This window comes from Leptonotus elevatus, chromosome 13 (assembly GCF_054856555.1).
Source record: "Leptonotus elevatus isolate MCC_2025b chromosome 13, RoL_Lele_1.0, whole genome shotgun sequence".
Taxonomy (NCBI): Eukaryota; Metazoa; Chordata; class Actinopteri; order Syngnathiformes; family Syngnathidae; genus Leptonotus; species Leptonotus elevatus.
In genome coordinates, this window is record NC_141251.1 from 4,740,984 (window position 1) to 4,767,889 (window position 26,906).

The 26,906-nt window shown below is 42.2% G+C and overlaps 1 protein-coding gene across 5 annotated transcripts in view; it reads left to right on the plus strand.

Moving 5' to 3' along the window:
• The first annotated feature begins 1,153 nt into the window (after nucleotides 1-1,153).
• The window catches only part of LOC147163549 (methylated-DNA--protein-cysteine methyltransferase-like), a 35,779-nt gene continuing 10,026 nt past the window's right edge, over nucleotides 1,154-26,906 (plus strand). The window contains exons 1-4 of one of the 5 annotated variants that reach the window (XM_086092452.1): nucleotides 1,154-1,228; nucleotides 3,528-3,676; nucleotides 19,236-19,399; nucleotides 25,300-25,439. In XM_086092452.1, the coding sequence (XP_085948578.1) occupies nucleotides 1,211-1,228; nucleotides 3,528-3,676; nucleotides 19,236-19,399; nucleotides 25,300-25,439 (471 nt within the window). In that variant the 5' untranslated portion in view covers nucleotides 1,154-1,210. Of the gene's footprint in view, nucleotides 1,229-1,313; nucleotides 1,578-3,527; nucleotides 3,677-19,235; nucleotides 19,400-25,299; nucleotides 25,440-26,906 lie in introns of those variants that run through there. The other 4 variants (XM_086092454.1, XM_086092451.1, XM_086092450.1 and 1 more) reach the window with 4 other exon arrangements.

Genomic DNA, 26,906 nt, shown 5'->3' on the forward strand with positions numbered 1-26,906 from the left:
GTAGTGACATGCCAGATTTATTAGTTTGTCGTGCATACATGCATTCACGCGGATATTTTTTATTCACAGGCATTATGCGCAGGACCCCCATAGACCTCGTTGAGGAGCCACGGGAGACAGAGAACTGGATAAATGTCTTTGCTATAAGTGGAAATATAACATGTCGAAAAATGAATACGGATACATGTATAATCGTATTTCTCCTGTAAAACTATCAAGCAAATCAAATATCTAAATCATTACTATTACTTGTCTGCGGTGTGCTGGGACCCCCTGCAAGACGCCAAATCCCAACTTGAGACCCATTAGCCATATTTGATAAGCCTGGTGTTTGTCTCTGACAGGGGAGGAGCTTAGATGTGGATGTTGGCCAATCGTTGTGAGAGGGATGATTTCTGCTTCTTGTGATTGGTGGTCTCTCGTTGCGTTTGGGAAAGCAGGAAGTTATGAGAAAGGAGACAAAAGTGAATTATAAGGAGGTTCAGTGTTATTTGTAGGGGTTTGTCGTGCTGTGTGTATTTCTTCTTCTTTTTTTTTAACCAGCACAATATAGCTCAGTGTTTGGTGGACTCGATGCTGTAGTTTGCATCAAATCGTAGCTTTATGTTTAATTCCCTAATTTCACTGGATGAAACATGAAATGACAATGAAGGTTTTATATTCTATTTTGCATTATTTATCTTTTTATGGGGGAGGGGCTTAGAATAGAGCGGACGGTGTGCCAAACCTCAAAACGTCATTTCGAGTAATTTAAGTCGTTTTAAATTAGTTTAAACATCACAACGTTGAATGGAATAGACTTAGTAGTTTGCGTCAAAAATTGTCTTTGACGCAAGAGGGGCTTAGATGTAACGTTGTCAAATCACTGAGTGGGAGCCGACTTTTGCCTCCTGTGATTGGTGAGCTCCTGCGCGAGCTAAAAAAAAAAAAACTAGCAAAAAAAGGAAGGCAAATGAATGTTAGCCTTCTTGTTCAAGTTTTTTTTAAACAGACATTTGTTTTCATTATTTAATGAAATGGAAGCTGTAGTTTGCGTCAGTGTATTCTTGTACTTTTTTTTACTTTGAGAGGGGAGGGTTAAATGCGATGTTGTCCAATCACTGAGGGGAGCTAACTTTCACCCCCTGTGATTGGTTGACTCTGTCATGCGCGCAGAGAAGCAGGAAGTGCTCGGAAGAAGGCAAGTGTGTTTGTGTTGCATAGATGCTGTATGGACGCTCCTGTCATTGTAAGAGTTTCATTTACTGTGTCAATGTTGCTTTCGAACAAACACGGGTCAATAATTCATGCATTAGGGGATATTGTAGTTTGCTTCAAGTAGCGTTGTAGCGCTACCTCGTTTGAGGTACAACGAGTGTAGCATGTTGTCAGTTTGTGTACGCAAGAAGTTACACCACGTTTGAAGATTCGCCTTTACGTACTGCGCAAACCAGGACACATGTTGCGTTTCCCTACACCGGCTTGTCTCCACGAGTAGCATCATGATGGACGAGACACCGGAACGCCGACGGTGACTTTAAACAACACGCAAGCTGCCTTTTGTTTGCCTTGAAGAGATGGGTGAACAAACAACGCAGGTCTCCTCCTCCGCCGTCGTCGTCTGCTGCGCGCGGCGAGCCGACGTGATGGCTTTATTTTTAATCAGAGCAGACTATTAGCCGGGACATAATTGCCAAAGTCCATTATTCTTTTTTTTCCTTCTTGTTCTGCGGGGTCTATTAGCGGTTTGCTAAATGGCAGGCAGTCTGCTCGGTGCGTATCCAAAGTGCACGCTGTACTACTATTGTTTGGCTCAGAAATGTGCTCGCCTTTATTGTCAGTGCAGGCAAACCCCTTGTGAGATCTGCAAGAAGAAGAGTAGAAACAAGAAAGTTGAAACGCACACACACGGAGTTGTGATCACGTACCATGACAGATGTGTGTGCTTGTGTCAGGGAGGGGGGGTTGTGCAAGTCTCAATGTAATAAGACATTGCCTCTTCTAGTAAAATCACCGATAATGTACATAAATTAGGCTATATGCCACAATTTCCCATGCAGGACCATTAATTAATGCAGAGCTAAACCATAAGAAGGTTCTCTTTTTCTACAACTAATTTGACAGTGTTAACATGCACAATTTAAGCCTAGAATCAGCATTGGTAGACTCCCCCCTAATCAGGGCCCATTAAAGTCCCCCAAGGACCCTAGTACATTTGTTAAAAAATGATGATGTAGCGTACAAGGTGTTCCCAAAATTTTGACATCATTTGAAATATGAATATCTGAGTTACTACATTTTAAACTAACGAATAAAGGGTGGGTTATTTAAAATAAATAAATAAACCAAAACGTGTTTTTGCAGAATTTTCGTTTGACTGTGTTCAAACATATTGTAACTCACAAAATATATTGTCATTGCTCATGAATGTTCTTCAGAGCAAAAGAAAAAGTAAAATATTAAGATAAGATTAGTTCAACATGAAATTAGTTAATTCCCACATCTTATTAAAGCAAGAATTGGCTCTGTTTTTGACAATGAAATGTTTTTGGGAACACACTAAATCGGGATATTGTGTTTTGAAGTTTTTTGTATTATTTATCAATTTGTTCATTTCAGGTAGTCATTTGGACAGGATCAAATACTCACATGGCCCCCAAGCCTGAGGTTCCCCACTCCCCGCTTTAATTAGTCTACTGTCAGAAGGAAGCTGTAATAAAAAAGATAAAACCCAATTTTTCCCAATACTGTCCAATTCCATGTAAATGACAAATCTTCTAAGGTGTAGATTTATGCATGACTAAAATAATAGACTTAAGTTACAGGGATAACGATACAAATATATGTGTTTCCAGGTTTTACAAACTTCCCAAGTAAAGGTTATTGGATGGAAAAGGTCTCCTTGGTTAAAACTCCTTCAAATCAATGTGACCTTTATTTGTCATTACCCCCATCGCTCAAAAAAAAAAAATTCACATATAACGTAGTCAATCATCTCTCGCTTCCCCCTCAAAGTAAAAATAAAAAAGCAACTGCTGTCTGGTTATTGCCAGTATCCATCTCAGTCGTCAGAAAAGCTGCACGTTTTTGCTGTTGTTAAGGGCTGGAAAGCAGAATCCCATTGGAGTTGCACCCCAAGGAACAAATTTAATGCTAGAAAAACATCCCGGCCATCAACCAAAAATGACGGATTGAAAATAATGTCGAGCTATCTTGGGAATCCCCCACCAGACAAGGGAACAGACTGCATTGTTTTTCTCATTTATGTGATATATAGAACAGAAAGAGGGGGAAAAATGGGCGATTTATTGGTTAGATAGGCGTATTCCTTCCCATGCACCAAAGAAATATTGGATTGCAATGTCGGGATCAAGCCACATCATGACATTGTTTGGAGGCGAGGTGCTCAAACATGTAAGCCATCATCCGTTGGGCGGCCCGCTGCGCTTTTTCCGATAGATCACTCAATGCAAATGCGTGTGGGAAATTGCGGGAAGTGGCCACGTGCATATGTCAATGACGTGAGGTGTAAATTGCGCTTCCTTTAGCAGGGCGCCCGCATGAAGAAGCGGAGGGAGAGCCCGTGTGCTCCTGAGACCGTCGCGTTGCTCAGTCCCCTGGGGACCATCCGAGTCGACGCCTGTGACAATGGCGTGCACGCCATCCGGATCCTAATGGATGTCGCACCTGCTGAAAGGTACTGTACAACAGCCGGCCCGCTCACGCCATAAACAAAGGTGTGAAATTTCAGGCAGACAGTATCCACTCGTGTGATGGAGTGGCGCCATCGCTCATCGCGAGCGGGGGGCCTTTTTGTAGATCCCACAAGAAATATCCGGCAAGAAAGTTGGGCAAATATGAGGAGGCGCTAGAAATATGAGGGCCGCTGGAATACGGGCGGCCTGGAAATTGGATTTCCGGCGGCACGCGCGCTTGTGATTTCTTTTTCTTTTTTTTCCCGCTCAGCCTTTGAAATTTCACCCAAGTAACCGGTTTATTACTCACGCGGGAGTCGATTAGAGCGCCGTGTCTGCGGGGGTCGCAAAAGGCCACGCTGGGGAACGCGCGCGTCGGGCCAACGCTCTTCCTGTTTATTTATGTTTCCCAGCAAGTTGAGCGCAGGCACTTTTGGCGCGTGGAGCCACGGTGGCGGCAAACGTAATTGCATTTCACGCCCCGGCCATCCCTCAAAATTGTCAGAATGTCGACAGTCTTACTGGAGCGATTGAGACTGATTAAACCCGGCGCTAATACGTAGTTCTTCCTTATTTCTGCGGGTCCACATCCCGACGTCGCAGATTAGTTGTGATTAGATTGGAATTAAATATCCATGTATCACAGATTCGCATTTGATAACCTTGAATGGTTTGGGAAATTAAACCATTTCCAAATGCACCCAGATAGGAAGTTCTATGTTTAAATTCTAATTTATGGAAACCCATTAATGACCTTGTATATTCTACCTCAACATGTGTTTCCTGGCTGTGTGTGACGGCCTCAAATTCATCAAGCAGTAAAAACATTCCACTTGTTGTTAATGAGTTGAAGTGAGGAGATTAATAATATGGAATTTTGATGATGGGAGATGTCCTATAACCATGCCCGGGCACCTTTCTCCCATCGCTTTGCGAGCAGGCTTTAATTTGTGCGTTCAGGTTCAGTAGGAATATGCAAATGAATTTAATGATTCGCACCACTAGATCATCTCTCGGTTTAATATCGTTTGCGGCGTCGGTCATAAGTGAAGCCCGGATCACGTTCTCAAAGGTGCGAGGGAGAAATTAGGAAAGAAAATGTTTGAGTTTGGACGTGTGGCGAGGAGTCCGCAGTAGCGCCATGGAAAGTGCCATTAAAGAGAAAGTCACATTACAAAAAATGAAAATCTTGCGTTTGTGAAATATGAATTAAGCAGCACAATCCACCTGCTTTTATTTGTCACTTGCCGTCCACTAAAAATGGCGTTACAGTGCCCAAGGCATGGAGTGGACAAACAATTAATTCGCTCCTTGTGGCCGAAGCCAGAGGGCAGCCATCTTGTGTTGCCACTGTTATCGGTACATGTTTTTACACTGATCTGAATATATGACTGGATAGCCGATAGCCCATACCCGCCCGTGCAAGTCGTTGAAGCGACAGGACGGCCATCTTGCGCCTCCCATCTCGCGAGCAGACTACTGTATAAACTATACGGTATAGGTAAAGATAAGACATATGCAGCCCGTAGGCAATTAGTATAGGGTGGGAGGGGGGGGGGGGGGGGGGGAGAGTTGTGGTCACTAGTAAAAAAAAAAGAAAAAAAAGTTAAAAATAAAAATAACATTACGAAAAATAAGTGGACGGTATGTGCTGCTCTGAGTGCTGCTCTGAAGACCCCCTTTATCTTTTTACCGCTAAATTCCTTAGACCCCAATATTAGATTTGGCAGATTCGTCTTTTGTTTAATTACTTTTATAATTCTTTAATAAAAAAAAAAATACAAATTTCCTCCTGTAAACATCATTAAGCATATAATTTATACATGTATTTAAGGCAAGTTCTAAAATGTCCTGTTTAAAACGTCATAAATCATGCTGTTTCTACCAAGTAATGTCTCTAATGTTCTCCTATTTCGAAACTGTAAATGTATAGGATCGTATGGCGAGAAACGTTTCTTGGGAGGAGCAATATGGCGGCTATCCAGTCATGCATTCAGATCAGTGATGTTTTACGCTAGCATGCCGTAACGAGAGCCTCTCAAAGAACGGTTTACATCGGTCATTTAGAGTATATTTATGTCAATATGTTGAATTGTTACTGATAGAGGTTAGGTTTACATTTCGCAGCAAATTTTTTTTTTTCTGGATGGCCTTCGCTTTCATTTCATTGTTGATGCTTCTAACAACACGATGTAGACGAATCTTTTGAGTATCAATCGTAGATATACCTTGTAAGAGAAAATTAATAATCACATTCTTACTGATGAAATTTGCTGGTATGGCTTTTTCCAGACTTATTGGTACAACCATACACCACACACTGTGGCATTTTCGCCATAAGAGACAGCAACTAACGTGAAAAACGCTGTGGAGAAATCAATGTATTCATTAGGCGCACTTAGCGAGTGGCAACGTAAAATGCGCACTACTGGTTTCATAAGCAGCATTGTTAAGGCATTATATATTAGTCTGTGGTCTAGATAAATACAAGATAGCTTGTGAACATCACATGACCAAACCCAGACAACTGGTGAGCCATGATTGGTCGTTGGGCACTGTGATGTCAATTTCAGTCGACAGTGAAATGGCCGCCTACTGAGCTGGATAAAAAACAGCCGGACTTTTCTGCTTAATTCATATTCCGCAAACACAATTTTATTCAGAGCGCCGTATTTCGTAGGAAGTGCTTAGAACATATTGTTGTAAAGAATTTTTTTTTGTCTCGACTTTGCGTTTAAGGCAGGCCTGATAAAGTGACAAAACACAGGCTTACCTATGTAGATCTCACAAAATCCTTCTTGTTGCTTTAATAGTGGGGATCAGCCATTTCCATTGATTTATTTATGACATACTAAACAAGGCTCTTGTCAGCTTTGGATGTGTTGTGTTGCGGGCTTAGCGAGTCAGGCTGATAAATGATCTCGGAGGCCATATTTTGGATAAGGGAAATACATCTTTGCATGGCGAGAAGACAACATGTGAGCGGCGTGCAAGTGTGCTATTCGTTCTCCTCGCTGCCAAATTTGCCCGAGCAGCAGCAGCAGCAGCAGCAGCAGCAGCAGCAAAAGCACCGGTGGCATTGATAGATAGTTATTGATAACCACCATTATAGCCACATAAACGCCCTTGAAGTATTGCTTACGCACCATGACCGTCAGCTCTTTCTAATAGAAACGTCTCAAGCCCCTTTTGCTTCCTAACTGATCTTCGCAACGTTTCCCGAAATCAACCTTTCTCTCTGCCAGTCTTAACGACAGCCCTGAAGGCACCATCACATGAACAAATTCATTACATCTCCAACAACCCCAGTTGGGGCCCCACGTACCAGCCTCCTGCTAACCAGCCTCAAACCCCCCCCCCCCCCCCCCCCCAACCCTTTCTTTTTTTCATGTGTTTTTTAGCATGGCCATACTGACGGAAAATAATACTTCATATTTTGTTTACAGCGTATTACTATTGTATGAAATATAATGCTGCTTGAGTCTTTCACATAGATGTAATACTGAGGAAATCTTATTTTTTTTTATTTATTAGGATGAAAAATGGAGGGGGAAAAAGGCCGGACTCCTGCCCCGAGACATTTTGTGAGCATATTATTTTACAATGCTTTGATCAATTTGTCTGTCAAGCGGGCTGAGATGTGAGGAAGGGTGAGGGGGGCAGACGGCGCTGGTGGGGAGGGGGAAAGCAATTTAGCCTGTGAGGTCCTCAATAGAAATGTACTACAGGAGGCTGTGTATGACATGTTGCATTAGAACCTGAGTAGCCTTTATTGCCTGATAATGTCGCAAGGCAATGCCGATATCAATCACCCTTAAACAGCCTCTGTGATGTGTTTTCGAGAGCAGCAGCGAGGGAAAAAAAATAATGCATGAAACATTTCTTGCAAAATAATTGATTTAATTCCGAGCTCAGGGATTCCTTTTTAACAGCGTAAAAAAAAAAAAATGGTGCTAGAAGCTAAAAACTGTTCGGAACAAGCTCCTATAGAAAACTGTAATTAATTTAACACGGATAAACATTCAGCTTCATTTGCATATAGATATAAACAATATATTTGTGCATCTGAATTCCCAGCACGCTCAGGTCACATGATCTGCCTAAAATCCTGAGTGGCTCCGACCGAAAATGATCATTGTACTTTCCAGGGCCGCAAATCCGCCTTTTCATATACACACGCACACACACCCCTCCTACGACACAAAGCCACATAAATCTGTGTCTGATTTTTCACATTGCTCATTGTCTTTAGTTAATGATTTTCATCTGTTTGTTGTTGCTGTGATAGCGGGGAAATGTACCATATGCTCTGGCAAAAGACAAATGATTAGCAAATGAAATTCCGGACAGCTGTCTGACTGAAAGCGCTCGGTTGATAGCATTCTGCTACCATAATTAGCTTAAGCTTTGGGTTAATTAACTTTCTACCTGGATATGCATAATAATGGCGTTCCGCAGAATGCCAAGCAGCCGCCGGTGTATCAGCGGCGCGGGCTGGCTTTTTATTTTGGATTTCCACAGCATATTTCAATTTCAAGAGGCGATTTAGCTCGGGAGCGTCGTCAAATATTGTAGATTTTCCTCCCCGAGCCAGATAATTCTGAAACAATAGGGGTGTATTATGTGGCAGAAATGCCATTTCTGAATGTAATTAAAGAGGATGAAAGCAATCACGGTTTTTTAAACGCTTTTGTCTCGCGCCAGGCCCTACTTGTTAAAAAATACCCATCAAGAGGAGAAAAGAAGCAGGAGAACCCCCAAGTCCTTCTATAAGAGGCCTTTTGAGACTCAAGTGAAGTACAACAGTAATTAGTCTTTTGTATGAATTTGCCGGCCATGGTCATGATTAGCTAAGCATATGAGAGGACTGCGGGCCTGCATTGCTTTTAAGGAGGAGGGTGTTAAAGTCTATTTATCACCAGTTATCCTCACAGCTTTCCATTATCGCCGGCAACACGGGACGGGGGCCCCGAGAAGCACCTAATTGTTCCGAGGCGGAGTGTTTTTCTGTCAAAGCCGTCACCCCCGCGCGCATTTGGCATTCGTACGCAGCCAGGCGTCCTCCATCCAACGCAGCCCCAATAGCCAAGCTGTCACAACAGCTTTTTACACACTGCCGACGCTGGTGTGAAATATCTGAGGGTGATGCATTTATCGTTTTTTTTTTTTTTTTTTTTTTTCTCACGCGCGCGTGTAGTGTTGTGAATCAATCCCGGTTCACGCTGAATAGCACTATGCTAAATGTGTTCCCTGTTTGGGGCCTGTTTACATGATGTGCTCACACACCGGGAGGAAACATCAACAACGTATGTTTTTTTTTTTTTTTTTTTTTTTTTTTTTTTCTTCCTCTCCATCATTTCTCTCTCGGCCTGTTCATACTTAGCCCGGTGCGTCCTTTTAATCACCCGTAATTGTTATGTCGCCGGCGCCCGAGACCCAACCGTGTCCTAAATAAACTGCTTACATTTGTAACTTAAACTGCTTTGTCATACAAACGGATATCTGCTGAGATCTTGAATGAAACCATCAGACGGCAGGCCGAGGGACTTTTTGACGCGGTCTCCCTAGAAATGGCCATGAATAATTCATCGCGTAATGATATTCAGATCATTTTTGTTCCATTTTTTTCCACCGCGGCCGCCCCGGAATATTGTTTTGCATGTTGTGAAGTGTAGTACTCAGCTGTGTATTCATTAAGGTGCTGCTCCCACTGGCCCCTGGACCCATCTGTGCACTATGTTTATGCCTCGCTCTCCCGGGACCGTCCCAATCAAGCTCCGTGTGCCACTTCCTGTGCAGAGCAGCACCTGTGTAACGCTACCTGTGACGCTCCACGCACAGACGGGCGAGACGCTGACAGAATCCTGCAAATGTTGCGTTTTTTTTTCTCCCAAACGCATCCTCAAGGGTAAAGTCAGGAGGCGCGGCGAGCGAAAGTTCCTGCTAAATGCAGCTCCTCTGCACTTTTTTTTTTTTTTTTGCCTTTCCCCCTGCTGTCGACCGGGAAGTTTTTCCCCGACACGAAGGGGTTGAACTAGTTTGTTTTGCAACTTGATTGGATTCTGTATCTGCAACATGCAGAAGTACGCGGCGCGCGACATACTAAGGCAATATGCAGCGAGATGATTTCGCTCTGACATCTTGGAGAGGAGTACGAGTCAATTATGCCCAAGTGTTGTTCTTGCTTATCTTCCTGCGGCACCAAACAAGGATTTAGTCAAGGATTTAGGGGTGAGGGGGTGGCGGTGGGGATCATGGTAAGCGGTTCACAACAAAACACTCAAAACTCCTGGGAGCGGGCACTGATTTAAAAATAAATTACAGAAGACGAAGCGCTAACACTCAAGGGCCCTCAGCAGTGCTGGCGTACACAGGTGAAGATTAGCCTCCTCGCTAATCAGAGGAACAAGGCAGTAATTTGCTCTGAACACAGACAGTAATTAGGACTTGGTGACACTGGATTCCCATAATGCCTTTGTGCTTGACGTGGTCAAGTTTTGACAGAGGCTATCCATGCAGGGTCACCGTCCCCCTCCCCGCCCCACCTCCCTTCCCCGGTCTCTCGGCCCTCTTCAGCGGAGCCTCTAAAAGGTCCCCGCAGTTACAGGGGATCCCTAATGTACTTTATGCCTCCCTCGCTGGCTCCTTACCATTCGGGTAATTGGAATCTCTTACTGTGGCACTTGAGAATAGGGGCTAAAAATGCGATTTGAAACTGCTCAGTAGTCTGTTGTAGATAAACATTGCTGCTTCGGGCTGCGGATACGCTACATAATGGAGTAAGAGTTAAGGCTGTGGTATTACATGCCTTCACTGACTCCTGTGTCTCGCCAGCTGGGAGAAGGCCTAATTGTTGTGTGCTTTGTTGCCGCCTCTGCACCTGCCGCCGCCACCTTTTTATGCATCGCCTTGAGTCCGTGGTGGTCACTCACTAATAGGAGGAGTTGGATATCTCCAGAGCCGTTTATCCTGCCCTGTTGTTTTTTTTTTTTGTTTGTTTTTTTTGCACACTAAAATAGGAATTGGCGCCCACAGAGAGGGACAACAAGGAAGCATCCTGTCCCGCCTGCCACTCTGAAAGCTCTTGACTCTTAATGCCGCAGTAGCTAGATCGGCATCTGAATGATCCTCAAATGGTTGAACGAGCCGCCTTGAGCAAGTGGCTTACGATTGTATCACAGCTTCTGCTTCGGAGACCATCAGGATCTTGACATTCATAGAGACATGCTGTGTTTTGCAACCCCCCCCCCCCCAAACCCTTCCTGCCTTTTTAGACAGTCATTTTAGGCTTTTTTCATGCTCTCTTGAGTCCTTGACGTCTCCGAGTTAAGTATGTGCTGTTATAAGGCCGGGGAAAATATTGGAGCACGCTTGGCCTTTTCTATTTCATCCTCTGACCCGCCATGTTACCCATGATCGGTGAAGGAGAACCCTGGCAGGCTGTGTCAAAAGTGACAGCCGATCGAGTCAGGATGAGCGCCATCACGCTTCACAGGATGGAGGCATGAGTTCAGAGTTTTTTTTTTCTATCCCCCCTTTTTTTGTGCGGTACACCCATTACACCCTTCGCCAGATTCCTTTCAATTAGAGTTTGTGGCTAACCTGTTTCATTCTGCACTTGATAGAAAAAGTCTGACTGAAGACTTGTGCAAGAAGAGACCCAAAGTACAACTGAGAAAATTGGTAAATTTAAAGTCGACAGCCTTTTTGTCTCTTTTTGTCTCCTTTGATTGTTTCCTCCTGGATGAATAAAATAACCTGCGATATTATACAAATGTGCAATTCATTCTTTATATTAGGAAATAGGCTGCGCTCCAAATGACTCCCACTTTGCGCAGCAATGATTTATGGTAATTGGAAATTGATTGTGACAGGAGCACAATATTAGAAATTTTCTGGAATCACAATCTGCTATCAAGGGAAATATTCTTTTTAGTGCAGTGCATCCTGGCTAGCCCTGAATTATTTGTTATTACCTGTGATGGAGTCAAAATATGATAACTAGCCGCGAGACTTGTATAGATGGAGATATTTTTCTTTGTCTGAAAAAAAATAAGTGTGTGGAGGAGCGCTTTGGAAGCAATTACTGGATGGAGGGGGAAAAAAACAATTCCTTGACCTCAACCACAGGTTGCATGTGGACAAAAAGCCAAAATGAAAAATATACTGTATACAAAATTAAAATAAAATACCCATTTACCAAGGTTGAAAATCAATTCTTACACACCTCCGTATCAAACTCATATTAACTCCCAAGTGTTAACCACTAATGCACAGGTGTCAAACTCGAGGCCCGGGGCCAAATTGTATACCTCTTGAAAAACGTTGATATAATTCAAGCGTTTTAGTTACCAAGTCACACTTTTAAAATAAATGTAATATATTCAAACAAACAGTTTTTATGGGCCACTGATTTCAAAACTAACTATTCATAAAATAGGGACATCATACATTTATTTACATTCGTAACGGCCCTCCGAAGGTCTGTCACGTTTTTAAGCCATCGTACCAGCTCTCCTGCTCGTCCGGGGGAAACGCCTCTCAAATGTCGCTAGCGTACGAGCTCATCTTCATCATCATCATCATCTTCATCATTCTCTGCAACCGGCCTCAAACCATAGACGAATGCCCTCTTGCGGCTCTCAGCTATTTTCAAAGTATGCGGTGAGCTTGGTGGAGCTACAACGATGAATGGCTGAATCCGAAGCTCAGCGGCTACATGCTACAAACACTCAAAGTGCGCATGCGCAGCTATTAACGAGCACGCACGACATCGTTACGGCAGATTGATTGACAGGATCCAGAAATAATCATTAGGATGATCTACCCGGAAGACGCAGCGTCAAAAAATCCTTGAATACACCTTTAACGATTTTGATCACAACTGACCGGCAGCGTGCTAGCAAGTAGCCTCAAACGTAGCATTCTAGTACATCTTCACTGCTTCGTACACATGGTACAAAGTGATGTTACTCAAATGTACTACACCAGTGGCAGTTACTCAAGATCCATATTGTAGTCCCGGCCCAAAATTTGTATGACAGTTAAGGCACCTTTTGAGTATTAAGACATGTCGGAACTGAGTATTTGATCTTTAATGTTCGCGAGTTAGCGTTACCTGGAAAAGCACAATACTGAAACGACAATACTGTAAGACGTGTCAAAAGAAGGCTATAGTTTTCAAGTCAAAAAGACCTAAAGATATCTATGTAAAATATAAATTGTTTAAAAAAATGTGTTCATATATTCTTTTAAGCTCACTTGCAGCACAAAGCAAAAAAAACAAATGACTCAAAAACTCAAGTTGTGGCACGTTTTAATTCAAGATACAGTGCAGCTCAGCACTGATAAATTAAGTGTCTGGTGTTTTTTGGTTGATGTTTTACTTGCAATTAAGACAACCCATAGATGACATCCCCTCATGAGTAGTTTAAAGTCGACAATGTTGTTGTGTTGCCGGGTAATTTATGAGTCACTGAGGAGAGTGGAAATGTTGCCTGCGCCGAACATACATCTCCACTGCCCTCGTGCTCTTTAGAAACAATCCCCCATCGCACCTGGAGGTGACAGACTTCAGCTCCACTCATGTTGTTCCCCCCTTTTATTTATTTATTTGGCTCTTGTTTACCAGCCATAACATGTGCTGCATTGCATTAACTTTTACTACTGTCAATGTTGTATCACTCACGCCTGCACCTTGAAAGCGAGGCGCATCCGTGACGGGAGCGGAGAGACGAGAGAGGGTGGGGCTTTGGGGGAGGGGGGGGGGGGAATTAACCACGGTGACAAGTGTGAAGTGCGAACCGGGGGGGGTCAAAGGTGATGCGCCTTAAGCAAAGGTGCGCTAGCCTTTGTCCGGTAGATTGTAAGGGCCTGCGGGTCCAACAGGAACATTTCCACACACAATATCCCCAAGCTGTCAGTGTGCAGCGGCTGGAACATCCTCTCGCAGAGAGAGAGGGTGTGTGTGTGCGGAGGGATAGAGGATGTTGTGAGGGGGGGGGGGGGGGGGGGTTTACCGAGAGGTGGCCTGGAGATCCTTGCAGGGAGAAAGAGGTGGTGAGGGGGAATGGTGGGTGTCAGGGCAGAGAAGTGAAAGAGCTGGAGTGGGAGGATAGAGAAATGGTGAGGAAGAAGAGGGGAGGGGAGGGGAGGGGAGGGTGGTGGAGGGGATAGAAAAGAGAGACAATGACAAGTAGGGGCTGGCTGGGCACTCACCCATGCCGACAAGAGATTGCCATGAGCCACGGCCATTGTTTGAAAGGGTCTCGGCACAGGACCCCGCTGGCGGGCCTGCGACTTTCCAACTATAAACTGCTGTGTGGTTTATGTAGAAATGAGAGTATTCACACCTCGGACTGTATTTACAGCCGCCGTTCAACGGCACCCGGGAGGCTTTTCATCGCACGGCCACAAACTATACCAGGCGGAGATGCTCAGTCGCAGTCCGCCGCTTAAAGCCTGGCATCACGTGTCAATTACTAGAATGCCACTAGTGGAGCACGGACCTCTGCCAATCAATCCCAATTTGGATCAGCACCAAAACACAGTTGAATCTGCCCTCAAGTCATATTCTTTGTTTGACCCAAATTGTGGGGGAGGACAAATATGCCTGTTAAGTCGCACAAAGAAGTCTACATATGGAGTAATGTAGTTTAGCAAGTTTTACTTTTATGAGACTTTTTTTGTGACATTTATCTCAAAAGCAGTTACGAAGTATGCAGACTACACGTTCAAAGCTGTAAGATGCCCGCGGTGTATTTTCAGTTCACAAACCAGTTTATTAGCTTTTTGGTTTCTTATGTGCTATACTTGAGTGCAAAGTAAGAATATATTAACAAAAACAATACAAAATGCAAATGAGATGCATGCTATGTGTAACAAATTCCTTTTTTTTTTTTTTTTAAGGCCTTTGGTTGGTTGCTTTAATATAACACTGATTAACATCATTTTTAACTTTTGTGACCAGTGAAAATGTGTGAGGTGCTTGTCGTTGCTGTCAGGAATAATCCTCACGTCTCCAAAATCACTACTTTTTCAGGAAATCAAAAAATGCCATCTAGTTTGAGTTACCAGAACATTGTAATGTTAAAGTGTATATTGCTTTTATACACCACTGTGCACCAACATCAACAAAAGACCAGCCCAAAATCATGTTTAATCCATTGCTTAACTCATTCACTCCCAACCATTTTCACTGAAGCAACCCTCTACGCTCCCGGCTGTTTTACTGGATTTTGACAGAATATTTTGTTCTATTACTATAAAAACATAGACCTACCAAAAGAAAGATTAGAGTCTCTTCTTTCATCAGGAAAAAAGTATATTCCTATCTTTTTCCGTTTTGCAGCAAATAGCATTAGAATAGAGCTAAGTTTCATCATTATTACAAACCTGTTGAAAACAATGGGGAAAGGAGCTTTTTTGCAACATAGCCCTGGTTGATCTTTTATACTCTGCTGACACCTTTTGGCCGTTTTTTGTAATAACTACCATTGATTCAAGTGACCTCTTCAGGTCAGAAGCTGCATCAAAGCCTTCTGTGTGCTCGAACATAAAAAAACAAAAAACATCTAAATACGTTTTTGTGACCATGGCAATATTTAAAATATAACTTTGTATACGTTTTTGGGAGCAAATTAGTTAATAAGATAATAAAAATGGCCCAAACACATTGCCGGCCGTCATAATAAGATGCGTTCACTACAACCACCAGCTGAACAAGAAAGACTTTAATTCTTCACAAAAGCAAAATAATGTGATTTGATCAAATTCCCCAAACTCTTTTTCAAGGGTCTTAACGATGAGCAATGCAATAACTAAAACAAGGTCACAAAGCAGTGTAATAGGTGGTAATTAATTTGCAGTCATTTACTGAACCTTGGCTGCTGCCCCGGTCCCTTCCAAACCAAAGTATTGCAGTGATCCATTTTCTAACCAAAACAGGCTCTCTTTAAATTTACATTCACTCATTATTCTCTCTTAAAAAAAAATCCAGACTTTCAATATTGAGGAAGCATATTACTGCAAGTCTCCCGTGAAGTGAGGATGAAGCGGACTTCAGAAACTTCAAATGTCCAAGAGAATTGAAAGATATGAAATTGACCTCATTGTTGCTAACCCATATAGCGATATTATGGTGGTGAGGTGAAGGTTTGATGCTTCCCACAGGGGAAAACGGTATCAAAGAGTCCCGGAAAGGATCGTGTTTGACATAAGAGTATCGGTAGGTACCAAGCTCTGTCATAAGTCTATATTCAGTCATTGGCATTTCATGCTTTAATCAGAATTTAGTCGAGAAAAATGCCCTTTAAATGTTAACCAAAGTTGGAAAGTAAGAATCCCCAATCGCTACTTATTATTTATTTTCTTAATCTGGATCCACACCAAAATTTTAATGATATGTTCTTTGGCCCATGCGCTAACCCTCCACAAAGTTTCTTCGAAATCATTTTGATAGCTTTTGCATAATTCTGCTAACTAACGAACAACAAATGGCATGAAAAAGCCCTCCTGCCTCGCTGAGGTAACAAGATGCTTTGCACATTGTGACCCGCACAAGTGTGAAGACACTTTGGCGAGGAGGAGAAGGGGACGCCGCGCTGTGTGTTTAACAAAGTAAATGTCTATTATTAATACTGTACAGGATAAGCCAATTTTGAAAGGGAGGCACTTAAATGGTGATATTATTTATTTATAAGTGCTGTACACCAGTTAATGGAATTGGCGGCCCGCTTTAAGATCCGCATCACAGCTTGAGGTCCACTTTGCCGTAATGCACAGGCTAAGAGAGGACCTTCCCAGTAGGGTCTTTAAGTGTCAAATATGGGTCAGTCTGCTCACGTTGACCTAGGGGGTGGTCAGCGGCAGAGAGAAATTCAGCTGTTAAGTGATGCCAACTCAACCGTCGGCAAATTCCTCCAAGCGTCTACTCATGCTAAGATGCACGTCCAAGTGCAGCGCTATGCTCGCCAGTGCGGCTCTGGCCCAAAAAAAAAGAGAGAAAAATCCATTTATTCTTGTCATGAACTCTCAACTAGACCCAAGCAGAGTTGAAACTCTTGTTAACGCTGAGCTCTTTAACTTTTTCCTCAAACAGCTGCAAGACTTTTAGCCCCCTCCCCTAGAAATGACTCCCACTTCCTTAATGTTGTTAAACTATTACCACTGTTCCTTTTGGCCTAACAATGTTTTCTTTAATATTTCCATCGTTTTTGCACTTAAGGGTAGGACCACACTAGTTTAAGCATATTTTAATTTCATTTTTTCCCGACACATTATGTCAGAAAAAAACAAAACTGCTCACTGTTAAAATGTTAAAAACAATCTTGCCACATGCAAACACATTTCCAGGCCATCTATTGTATGTCAAAGCAACAAGTAGTGCTATTATCATAATTCGGATGATGAACTATTGCACTTTAATGTCATGTTATTATTACCTTAGCAAATTAATTAGTGGAAAAAAATCTTTAAAACTTTGACATTATTGGCATAGCATAAGTCTGCATGTAATTTATGAATACAACAAAAATAAAGTCATGATGATTGGCTGACTTTAAGAAGTTCTCGTTTTCCCAGTGTGCATATTATTATAATTTTTTTTAATATTTCATCCTGGCTGCAGTGCAGTGTTCCAAAATTATTTGGAGTGACCTAACTGCAGTTTGCATGTAGCCAAAACACATAGAAAGAAAAAGTATCGATTGTAAAAAGGACCTCTGTGTATTTTCAAAAAAATTCCTTTCCCATCTGAGATCAGTAAAATATGTCAAATGTGAGGTTATTTGAGCCATTCACAATCTTTAAGAAATTCATTACTGGAAAATGCCACTGAGACTTTACACCAAAAAAAAGAAGCCAGTCTTAAGGTCTTATCTTTTGTCTTAAGATGAAAGGCCTGGAGACAAAAATGTGCTGTATACAGTTATGTATGTGTGAACATGGTATATGTTGATCTCATCTGTATGTATTTAATGACTAAATACATTTTATGTTAAGTTATTTTAACTATAATTGTGATGAAATAATAAACACAATCTCACGTCGTAATATAACAATGATTTCAGTAAAAAGATGAAATGTTCCTTCACCGTGCTTGGAGTTTTGCAAAATAAGTCTTTCCAGTGACCTAACCGCAGTCTGCATGTGGCCAAAACACATAGAAAAGTATACATTGTTAAAAATACCCATGTGTATTTTTAAAAACAAATTCTTTCCTCACTATGGATCAAACAAAATGTGTCGTATGTGAGGTCATTTGGCCCAAAATCCTGAAGAAAGTCATTCCTGGAAAAGGCACACTGAGTGACGTTTTCAGTCATTTAAACTGTAGTTAGCCTTTGCATGAAAGGCCAAAGACATCTACTGTATGTATGAAAAAAATGCATGTTGTTAAAAAGATCTGTTCTCCAATTTCCAAGTGCCTTCAATGGCTGCAATCAGAATCCCTAAACAGTCACTTTTAGAGAAGGCACAATCAAAAAAAAACTGACTTTAAGAAATGCTATAGGATATAAACCCAGGAGGGCTCTGAGGTCTGCAGACTCGGGTCAATTAGTGGAGCCCAGAGTTTAAAGCAAACATGGCGCAGCAGCTTTTAGCTGTTCTGCTGCATGCAAATGGCATAAGCCGCCAACAGAAACAGAAGTTAAATGTAAAGGCTAAAAATATGCTCCCCCCCATACTTATGATTGAGGTCTTAAAGCATTTTCTCAAATAGATGTTTTCAAATGTTTTTTTCCCCCCTTATATTTCTGTACTTTGGTTTTACATGTATTTGCTTATTTGTTTGTAAATTATTTTGTTGTACTCAATTATGTAAAGCACACTGCGTTACCTTGTGAATGAAATGTGCCTTGCAGCATAAGATTTCGGTGACTTAAATGGTGCATTCAATTTATAATAAAGCCCATAAGATGTGCAAGTATGAGACCCTTTTTTTTTTTGTTAAAAAAACAACAACAACAACAACTGAAGGGCCTGGGTTAATATCTTTGTATTTTTTTAGCCAATCAGAATCTTGAAGAAAGGCAGGAGAAAAAAAAAAACGTTCAGTGACCTACAGTCGATGTGAACGATTCATGGATTAATTGGCAACTAACAGCCCTAGTGTGACTTTACATTTCCGCTGTCAGTCAGACTCTTGAAAAAAGTCATTCCTTGAAAAATTCTAGTAATAATTCAACAGGCTTGGCCAAAACGGAGTTTTCAGTAACCCGTCAATTCCCTCCGGAATAAAGGCCAAAAAAACCACGGATGTATGAAAAACGTATGCTGTTCAAAATATCCGTGTTCCAAGTGACTGCTTTAATGTCTTTACATTTCTCCAGCTTGTTTTTATTCTTTACCTAAAGCAGAGTGACAGAAGAACGGTGTAACTTTGTATTTGAGCATGTCCCCCATAACAACTTACATTTCACTCCGTAAATTATGTCATCCTGCGCCCGCGTGACCCCGCGGGCATCCAGTTACACCCTCGTGGCGTATTTTAGCGCAGGCTCGAGCAGGAATGTCGTATTGTGATTGCTCCTCTGATCCCCCACCTCGTCTCCCCCGCAGGAGCGGCCAGCCCCCCCCGAGCTGCCGCGTGGTCCGCGACGGCCGGGCGGAAACGAGCCCCGAGTTGCGGCGCTGCGTCGAATGGCTCCAGGCGTACTTCGCCGATCCGCGCAGCACTGGGAGTCTCCCGCCGCCCGCCTTTCACCACCCCGCCCTCGGAGCAGGTCTGTCATGGATAAATATTTGCAGAGCCATGGCCGGGATCAGCCTTTCACTCTTAATTGTCAGTTACATCACTTACACTCACTGGCGCTCTGTGTTTATAATGAAGTATTTTATAGCTGCGAGAGAGCGGGAGGGGAAGAACAGAACACAGAGCTGTAACTTGGTTCAGTAATCTGTGGCGGCTCTTACCACGCGTGTTAGTCTTGGCAAGCTTTCCCATGATTCTTGGCACATTCTTTGAAACTGATCGAATTCCACTCTTGACATTTTCAGACAGGAAGCGCCTTTTTTTTCCCTCTTCCCCCACACTCTCTTTTAATGAGAACATGTGAATGGTGGTAAAGTTTGAATGAGCTTATTGTCGGCGCCGGGCAGCCACCTCGGCCCTCGGAATGAGTGCGGCACAAAAAAAAAAAAAAAAAAAGGACAATTAGTGTCCTTTCACGCCGCGCGTGTGTGAATGATGCGGGGCGGCGGGTAAAGACAAAAGTCTTTAATTGTGCTTTTGTCGAGTTGGCAAACAATGCTAGTAGAGATAGTCCGATAAGGTTTTTTCATTATTAGTAGTAAAGGACGCCCGATAACCGATATTTGGAGCCGCATCAAAAAAAATTAAAATACCAACTCCAGCTCTTTTTTATTTTTTTTATTTTAAGCATATGTTTATTGAACAATGTTTAGGGTTTGTAAAATAGTTACAAATCAAACAAAAATTCAGGGATCTTCCCGGGGTAGTAGCATGTCTTCAAAAGTTAAATAAAAACGAAATAGCTCCCTGTTGTTTGCTACAGTAAATAAAGTTTTTTTTAAATTGCAAAATATCTGAAGAATTAAAATTTTACTTATTTTAGTTTTAATTTCAAACAAAGACAGAAGGTGAAAGAGTTCTCAGGGTCAGAGGCATCTATGAAAATGTCAAGGGATGCTGGCTCATTGAGCCATTTTCAGCATTAAAAAGTTAATATGTTGTCCAGAATGAATTTGTTAACGTAATCATTTCTCCTGTACAATTCAATAACTTAAAAAAAAAAAAAATTCCCACTTGAAGAAGACGTCTTGTGCTGAGGAAGTAGGTAACGACCAATCATGGCTCAGTTTGCTGACCAAACTCAAAAAAACAGGTGAGCCATGATTGGTCGTTACCTGCTTCCTCAGCACAGGTGATGTCATCTTCAGTCGACAGCAAGTGGAAAATTTTGTTTTTAAAGGTATTAATTGTGCATGAAAAATAATGAAGTTACCAAATTAATTCTGGACAAAATATAAACTTTTTGCTGCTGAAAATGGCTCAATGAGTCAAGTATTCCTTTAAATAAGTGATTCCCTGATTTTTTTTCTTCCCCTGAACACTTTTTTAAAGAGATCTATTATTGGCCGTATGATTGTACAAGATGGCCGATGGCGATATTCGTCAAAATGTTGAATATCGGCTAAATGCTAGCCGTTCTTGAACCTGGAAAGTTCATAGTGTCGCATTAAAGATTTTCCAAAGCGCTCATTTAGACGGCGAATCACACCTACACACACGGAGAGAAAAAAAGAAATCCCTAATATATGCATTTAACAATTGTGTCTGCCTTCCCCTGCAATCAGGCCTCACTTTCCCTCTAATTTCATGCAGACCCGCAGTGCTTGAGTGATGGCATTTTCAATGAGCAGGTACTCCGCGGAGACCCCCGTATGCAGCTACACAGTCCCACGCTCCCGCAAAGGCAATGCAGAAATACATCAGGACCAATTACGATATCACCTTTCAGTGCGATTCCCTTCGCCACCAAGTGCTTGTGTACCAGCCCCAGGCTCTTTCAAATCGCATCTCATCTCAAGTCTTTGGGGTTTTAATTAAATTTCAGGATAGATGGAATTCTTCATTAGTACCTGATCTGAATAGGTGATTGTGCTGTGTTGCACCTCGCCTCCCTCGCCTGTTGTTTTGGGGCTCGGTAAATACAGGGTTTAGGGCCCGATTGCTCTCAGTAGTGGCAACCACGGGCCATGCGTGTATAAAAATGTTAAATGTTTGCATCAAGAGTATTTGTCTTTTGAGGAAGGACAATGGAGGGATGCGTTGTTGTTTTTTTCTGCTTAATTCATAAATATGAAGCGTTGCGACTCATGCCTGGGAAGCAAATGAGCGAGAGAAGAAATATAAAACAAGTTTAATCAGGTCATTACAGTCTGTGACAAGCAACTTTTGTTTGCTCAGTTATCTTGCGGGAGAGCCTCAATGCGACAGCGCTCTCGCTACACTTGTCATGTAATATTGAGTTGTGACCTTCGCTTGAAGTGTTGCCATGTTTATTTACACGTTTCTGACAAAACAAGCCACTTTTCATATTAGCTGTCACCATATACCTGAGCCGCAGAGGTGACATGAAAGGAGAGCCGAGGTGCCGGTTTTCCGCCGCGTCTTGACTGATTGTCAGACGCAACATCACACGCAAGTTTGGTCCTCTGAGGTACCGGGATGGCGAGTGCGTGCGGGTGTCATTCACGCTCTGTGTGCACACACGTGTGTGTGTGTGTGTGCACCACCTCCAGGAAAACACAGACACTATCGTGGGTTCTTAAAACGATGCATATTCTTATCTCATTAATTATACATCCATATGTAACAGACGAGAGGATCTTAGTCTCGGTAAGCGGCGCAGGGAACGTGCGGAAAGGTGGGGGGGGGGGCTACGGGAGGTTGGTGGTTGGTTGGGGGGGTGGGGGGCTTACAGGGGCGCTCTTCAAAGCCCAGATGACTGCGTTCCTGCAGGAGCCTGAACCTCCCCCTGTGCACAGCGCAGGCCGAGATGAGACACTCACCAGGCCCGGCCCCTGTGATGTGGAGAGGAATTAGGGAAATGAACGTTTTCAGAATATCGAATAATCAGAGAATCATCAGCACCCCGTCAGCCTTCAAACGCGCCGATCCCTCAAGACTCCAGAGACACTTTGACTGGGAGTCAAAGTCTTCCCTCCCATTAGACACAAAGGATAATGAGGTAGCTGCATTTCCACCATTGTCGTTTTTTTTCTTCTTTTTTTGTGTGTGCGCGCGCGCGACGAGGTGACTGTCAGCTAGAAGTCATCGCACTCAATCCATCATTAGCGCGCTTGATGGAATTCACTTTTATTGTGCGTCCTCCCTTCCCTCTTCCAAATTGCTTTCATATCCAAAATAATGAGCAAATCAATCACAGGAGTCGATAACTTCATAATCACCAGATCCCTTCGATCCGACTCGGCCCGCAGCCTGCGCGCTCTATTACCTGGCATCCTGCTAGGTAATGACCTGTGACATAATTATGGGCATGTGTGTAAACTTTTATTTAAACAATTGACATCACTGCACCCCATCTAAAGAGGGTCCTGACCTCAGACGCAGCTGTTTATGAAGTATGGGGCTGAGGGAACCCGCCGCTCTCCGCAGAGTGACCCAAGCGGAGCTTCTGTCACCGACGCCGATGAAGGCGCACACCGCAAAAAGGACAGTAGAAATTTTAAGAAAAAAAAAAAAAAAAGAACATTATAGCTCCAAATAAGCACAAATATCTGCCAACAGAACAAGAAAATGTGACTTGAATTTACCTGTAAGATTTTGACAAATAAGAAAATAATACGAGGCCCCATATCAACCACAGCGGTCCTGAAAATAGTATTTTTAGACTAAAAAACAAGTAAAGTGTCAAGCAGGGATGTAACAAGTCCCATTTTTTTTTTATTGTTTTTGGTATGACCCAGCTAGGGATTGAACCCACAACCTCCCAGTCTCAAGGTAGACGTTCTACTACTATAGAACCACTGAGCTGCTACTGTATTTACTGGAAAGAGGAAAAAATAAGCTTGTTAAATATAACAAAAGAGCCACAAACTGATGATTTTTTTTTACAAGAAAAATAAATGCTTACAATAAAGTTCTACATTGCACTTTTGTTTGGTTGTTTTCACACGTATTTTCCCCATTTATCTTGTTACGAGATTATGCAAAATCTTATCGAAAATTAAATTTATGAAACCCCAGTTCAGGGCCTTTGATGTTGGTTAGTCGTCTTAAAATGTGGAAAATGTTTGTTTTAAGCCTCACACTACTTAAAACTGGCTGTTAACACTCAATGCCAAGACTGCTTGATAAAATAAGATAATTAAGTATCTTAAAATAAATAAATAGAATGATCTTGTCTAACAATCTTAACTTGTCAGAGCAAAATAAGCAAATTTAGGGGAAATTTAACAAATCATATCTTACTTAAAATTTCAGTTTTTGCAGTGCAATTCTTTCACCTCTGGAGGCGTCTCTTCTTCCTGGAAAAGAGGCTGACTGGAATTAGTTGTGAGGGAGGGGGGGGGGGGGGGAAATAATAATGTAAACAACAGCAAGAGCTTGTTGCTGCTTTTGGGCAAAAAGGCCAATTTTGGGTTGTTTGCGGGGAAGCGTCGACGCGGGATTTGTCACCGCTAAAGTCTGGGCAAACTGTCGTCTGCACATCAGTGACAAGGCGATATCAATATGCACATCATGCAGGGCAAAAGTGACTTACTTTTGTGTGGGGGAGTAATGCATAAAAGAAATTTGGGGATGCGGCGACAGGAGTGGTGGTGGTGGTGGGTGTGTGGGGGGGGGGGGGGCGTATCTTCCCTCGTCATAACATTGGCTCTGTCTAAGAGCCCGTCATCTCGTTGACAGCGTGATTATTACCTGAAAAATTATTAAACAGTACCTACGGGCCTTGTTCAAGACAAAGAACTCACATGGGTGCGCATCAATCAAACGTATCCCCTTTAGGTTTTACACTTATTCCCCCCAGTTTAGGCAAATTGCCTTGTTCGCGTGGCTTTGTGTAGCAGAGAGTGACTATGAGGTAGCGAAGGGAGCCTGGGGAGCAAAAGGATGTTCACTCTGTAGAAGTGAGACAGGGGTGTGACATGTTTTCACACAATGCCAATTTAGAGGGATTTCTCCTAGATCACTTGTCATGTGCTCTCTTAGACCATATAAATGAGAGAGAATGGGAGATCACTAATTGAATTTTCATGACTGAGTACACGCGCTTGTGTATACTCGACAAAGTTCACCCCCGCTTGATAACGAGACCATTGTTCCCGCGCCGTGTTCGCTTGCGCGCAAAGTGTTGTTCGCTCGCTACAAAAGCTCGCCGTCGGAGCGTCTCAAGGTTTTTTCAAATACAGCGACTCTCTTTTTTTTTTCCTCCTTTTTTTTTTTTTATCAATCGCAGCCTACACAAACACGCCTCGCTGCCACTGTCTGGTAATCCACGAGAAAAAAAAAAAGAAAAAAAGATAAAGCTACTGCTAAAGTGCTAATGAAATCAGAGCTGTTAATGTGGCCGGTTAAGCTGCGGATGATTTGAAGAATTCTGCCATTTAAGTGGAGATGATATAATGAATCTACTCTGAATAGAAAGCAATTAAAAGGACAAATTGGTCTGATTAACCTCAAAGTCATCCCGCTGCCACAAATGGTATGCAACATTCAAATTATTATTATTAAAAATCTGGAGCAGATTTGCCGTCTTTTTGGCCTCTCTTAATCCTTTTAAATGAAGGAGCCAACTTTTTTAATTTTAGCTGTGACCTTTCAGTGCATAACCTAGATTTTTTTTTTTCTCCTGCCATGGAAATAATTTTCCCACATCAGCTACTGTACCGCATTATTACTGGTGCTAAGGTCAAATGGAGGGACTTCCATGTGTTTAGCTGGGAAGCGGGTGCTTGATGGCAAATTAAACATAGATGAATGTGTCAAACTTTTGATTTGTGTACTTCAATGCAGCTGTCCATGTTGCTGTAAGTGGTTATTTTCCTGCTCATTTCTTGTCAACTCACATTGATTGATGAAATGAGTAAATCAGCTTTTCGTGTTTTTTTTTTTGTTTTTTTCCCTTTCCTGCAGACACGTTCACCAGTCGCGTGCTGCACGTCCTGTTCAGAGACGTGAAAATCGGGGAGACGGTCTCTTACAAGCGCCTGGCTGAGATGGCGGGAAACCCCAGAGCGGCGCGGGCAGTGGGCGGGGCCATGAGAAAGAACCCGGTACGTGTGATTGACGGGTTTGCCGTTCCCACACATTTAGTGTGATTATAGCGAGGATCTGCAATCACTCATTGCGTGTGTGGACAAAGTTACACTTACAAAAGAAAATGAGTGATAGTGAGACATTTTGACTAGAAATTTTAAATGATGAGCCAGTTATAGCCAATAATGAGTAAGTTGATTGATTCGTGTGGTGGTGTGATTAGTGAGACATTAGGTATGATGATGAATAAGATTGAATGTAGTTTTAGTCATATTTGAAGAGCATAGTTGCAATCACACACACACACACCCAATAGGCACAACTGTATTAGATCCTTCAGCTGGTAATTTAACAATATGCTATAGTAACGTGTCTGTTTGTACTCTTTACTGTCTCATAATTTGGAGATGTTTCAAATGTTTTATTTTATGTACTAGCTAAATATATGTTCTCAAAATAAATGGGGGGGTCAGGGGTCATTTGAAATGACTACAGTACAGCTTGGGTACTGAGAAATGGAAAGGGCCACCAGTTTGATACGCGCTTCTGAAATAACAAATTTACTCAAATTACTTTTCATTAAAGGTGCAACAATTAATGGCAACGAATCGATTTTCAAATAAGTCGACTATTTTGAGGAATTTTCCGGATCCTCAGCAAATGTTCTCCGATTTTTGTAGCAGCAGATTGATTGTCTTCGGCAAATATCTGTTTTTTTAAAGGAAGGCAATGATCAACATTTTTGCCTTTTTTCTGACATCTAACAGACCAATTCATGATTTTGAGGAAAGAGATGGAAAGTAAAAGAAAAAAAGTGTTTGTTTTTTCCAGCAAAATCATCAAATAATTGAAAAAATAGACGTATACATCCAATATTAAAATAACCAATAGTCAGAGCCATATTTTTAATGATGTTATTGATTATGAATGACATTCATCTATGCCCTGACCATGATTCCGCTCCATAATCAATGATTTAACAAGGTAGGAAAGAGATAAATATCAATATCCAGCACTTTTATTTACTTTGTTACAAATCTCTGCAAGTGTTTACAATTTCAGATGAATGAAATCACATGTTCCATCACTGGCAAGCTATTTTTATTGCAGGTTTGCGGGCTACTCATGTGGCCCTTGGGGGTTAAGTGCGGCCACCATGTTGGTAACCCCTGATATAAAGTAAAGCTATTCTACATCTTCAACCACCAAAATAAATAAATCAGACCTTTTAAACTCAGCATTTGTAACGGCAATACTGTATATTGGCTCTCATCAGTTTATCTTGTAGCTAAACATTTTTTTGTGGCCATACAACATTTTGTTTTAATGAGCATCCACAGATAAAAACAGTGCAGGAATAAATTCAAAAAGTATTAAAAACTGTAACTCAATACGACACTAGTATTTCCAAGTCTTCCCCTCATGCAGGATGTGTTATTTAACAAGCATCCTGTTGGAAGCCCAGTCCAGGCCAGGCAAAGTAA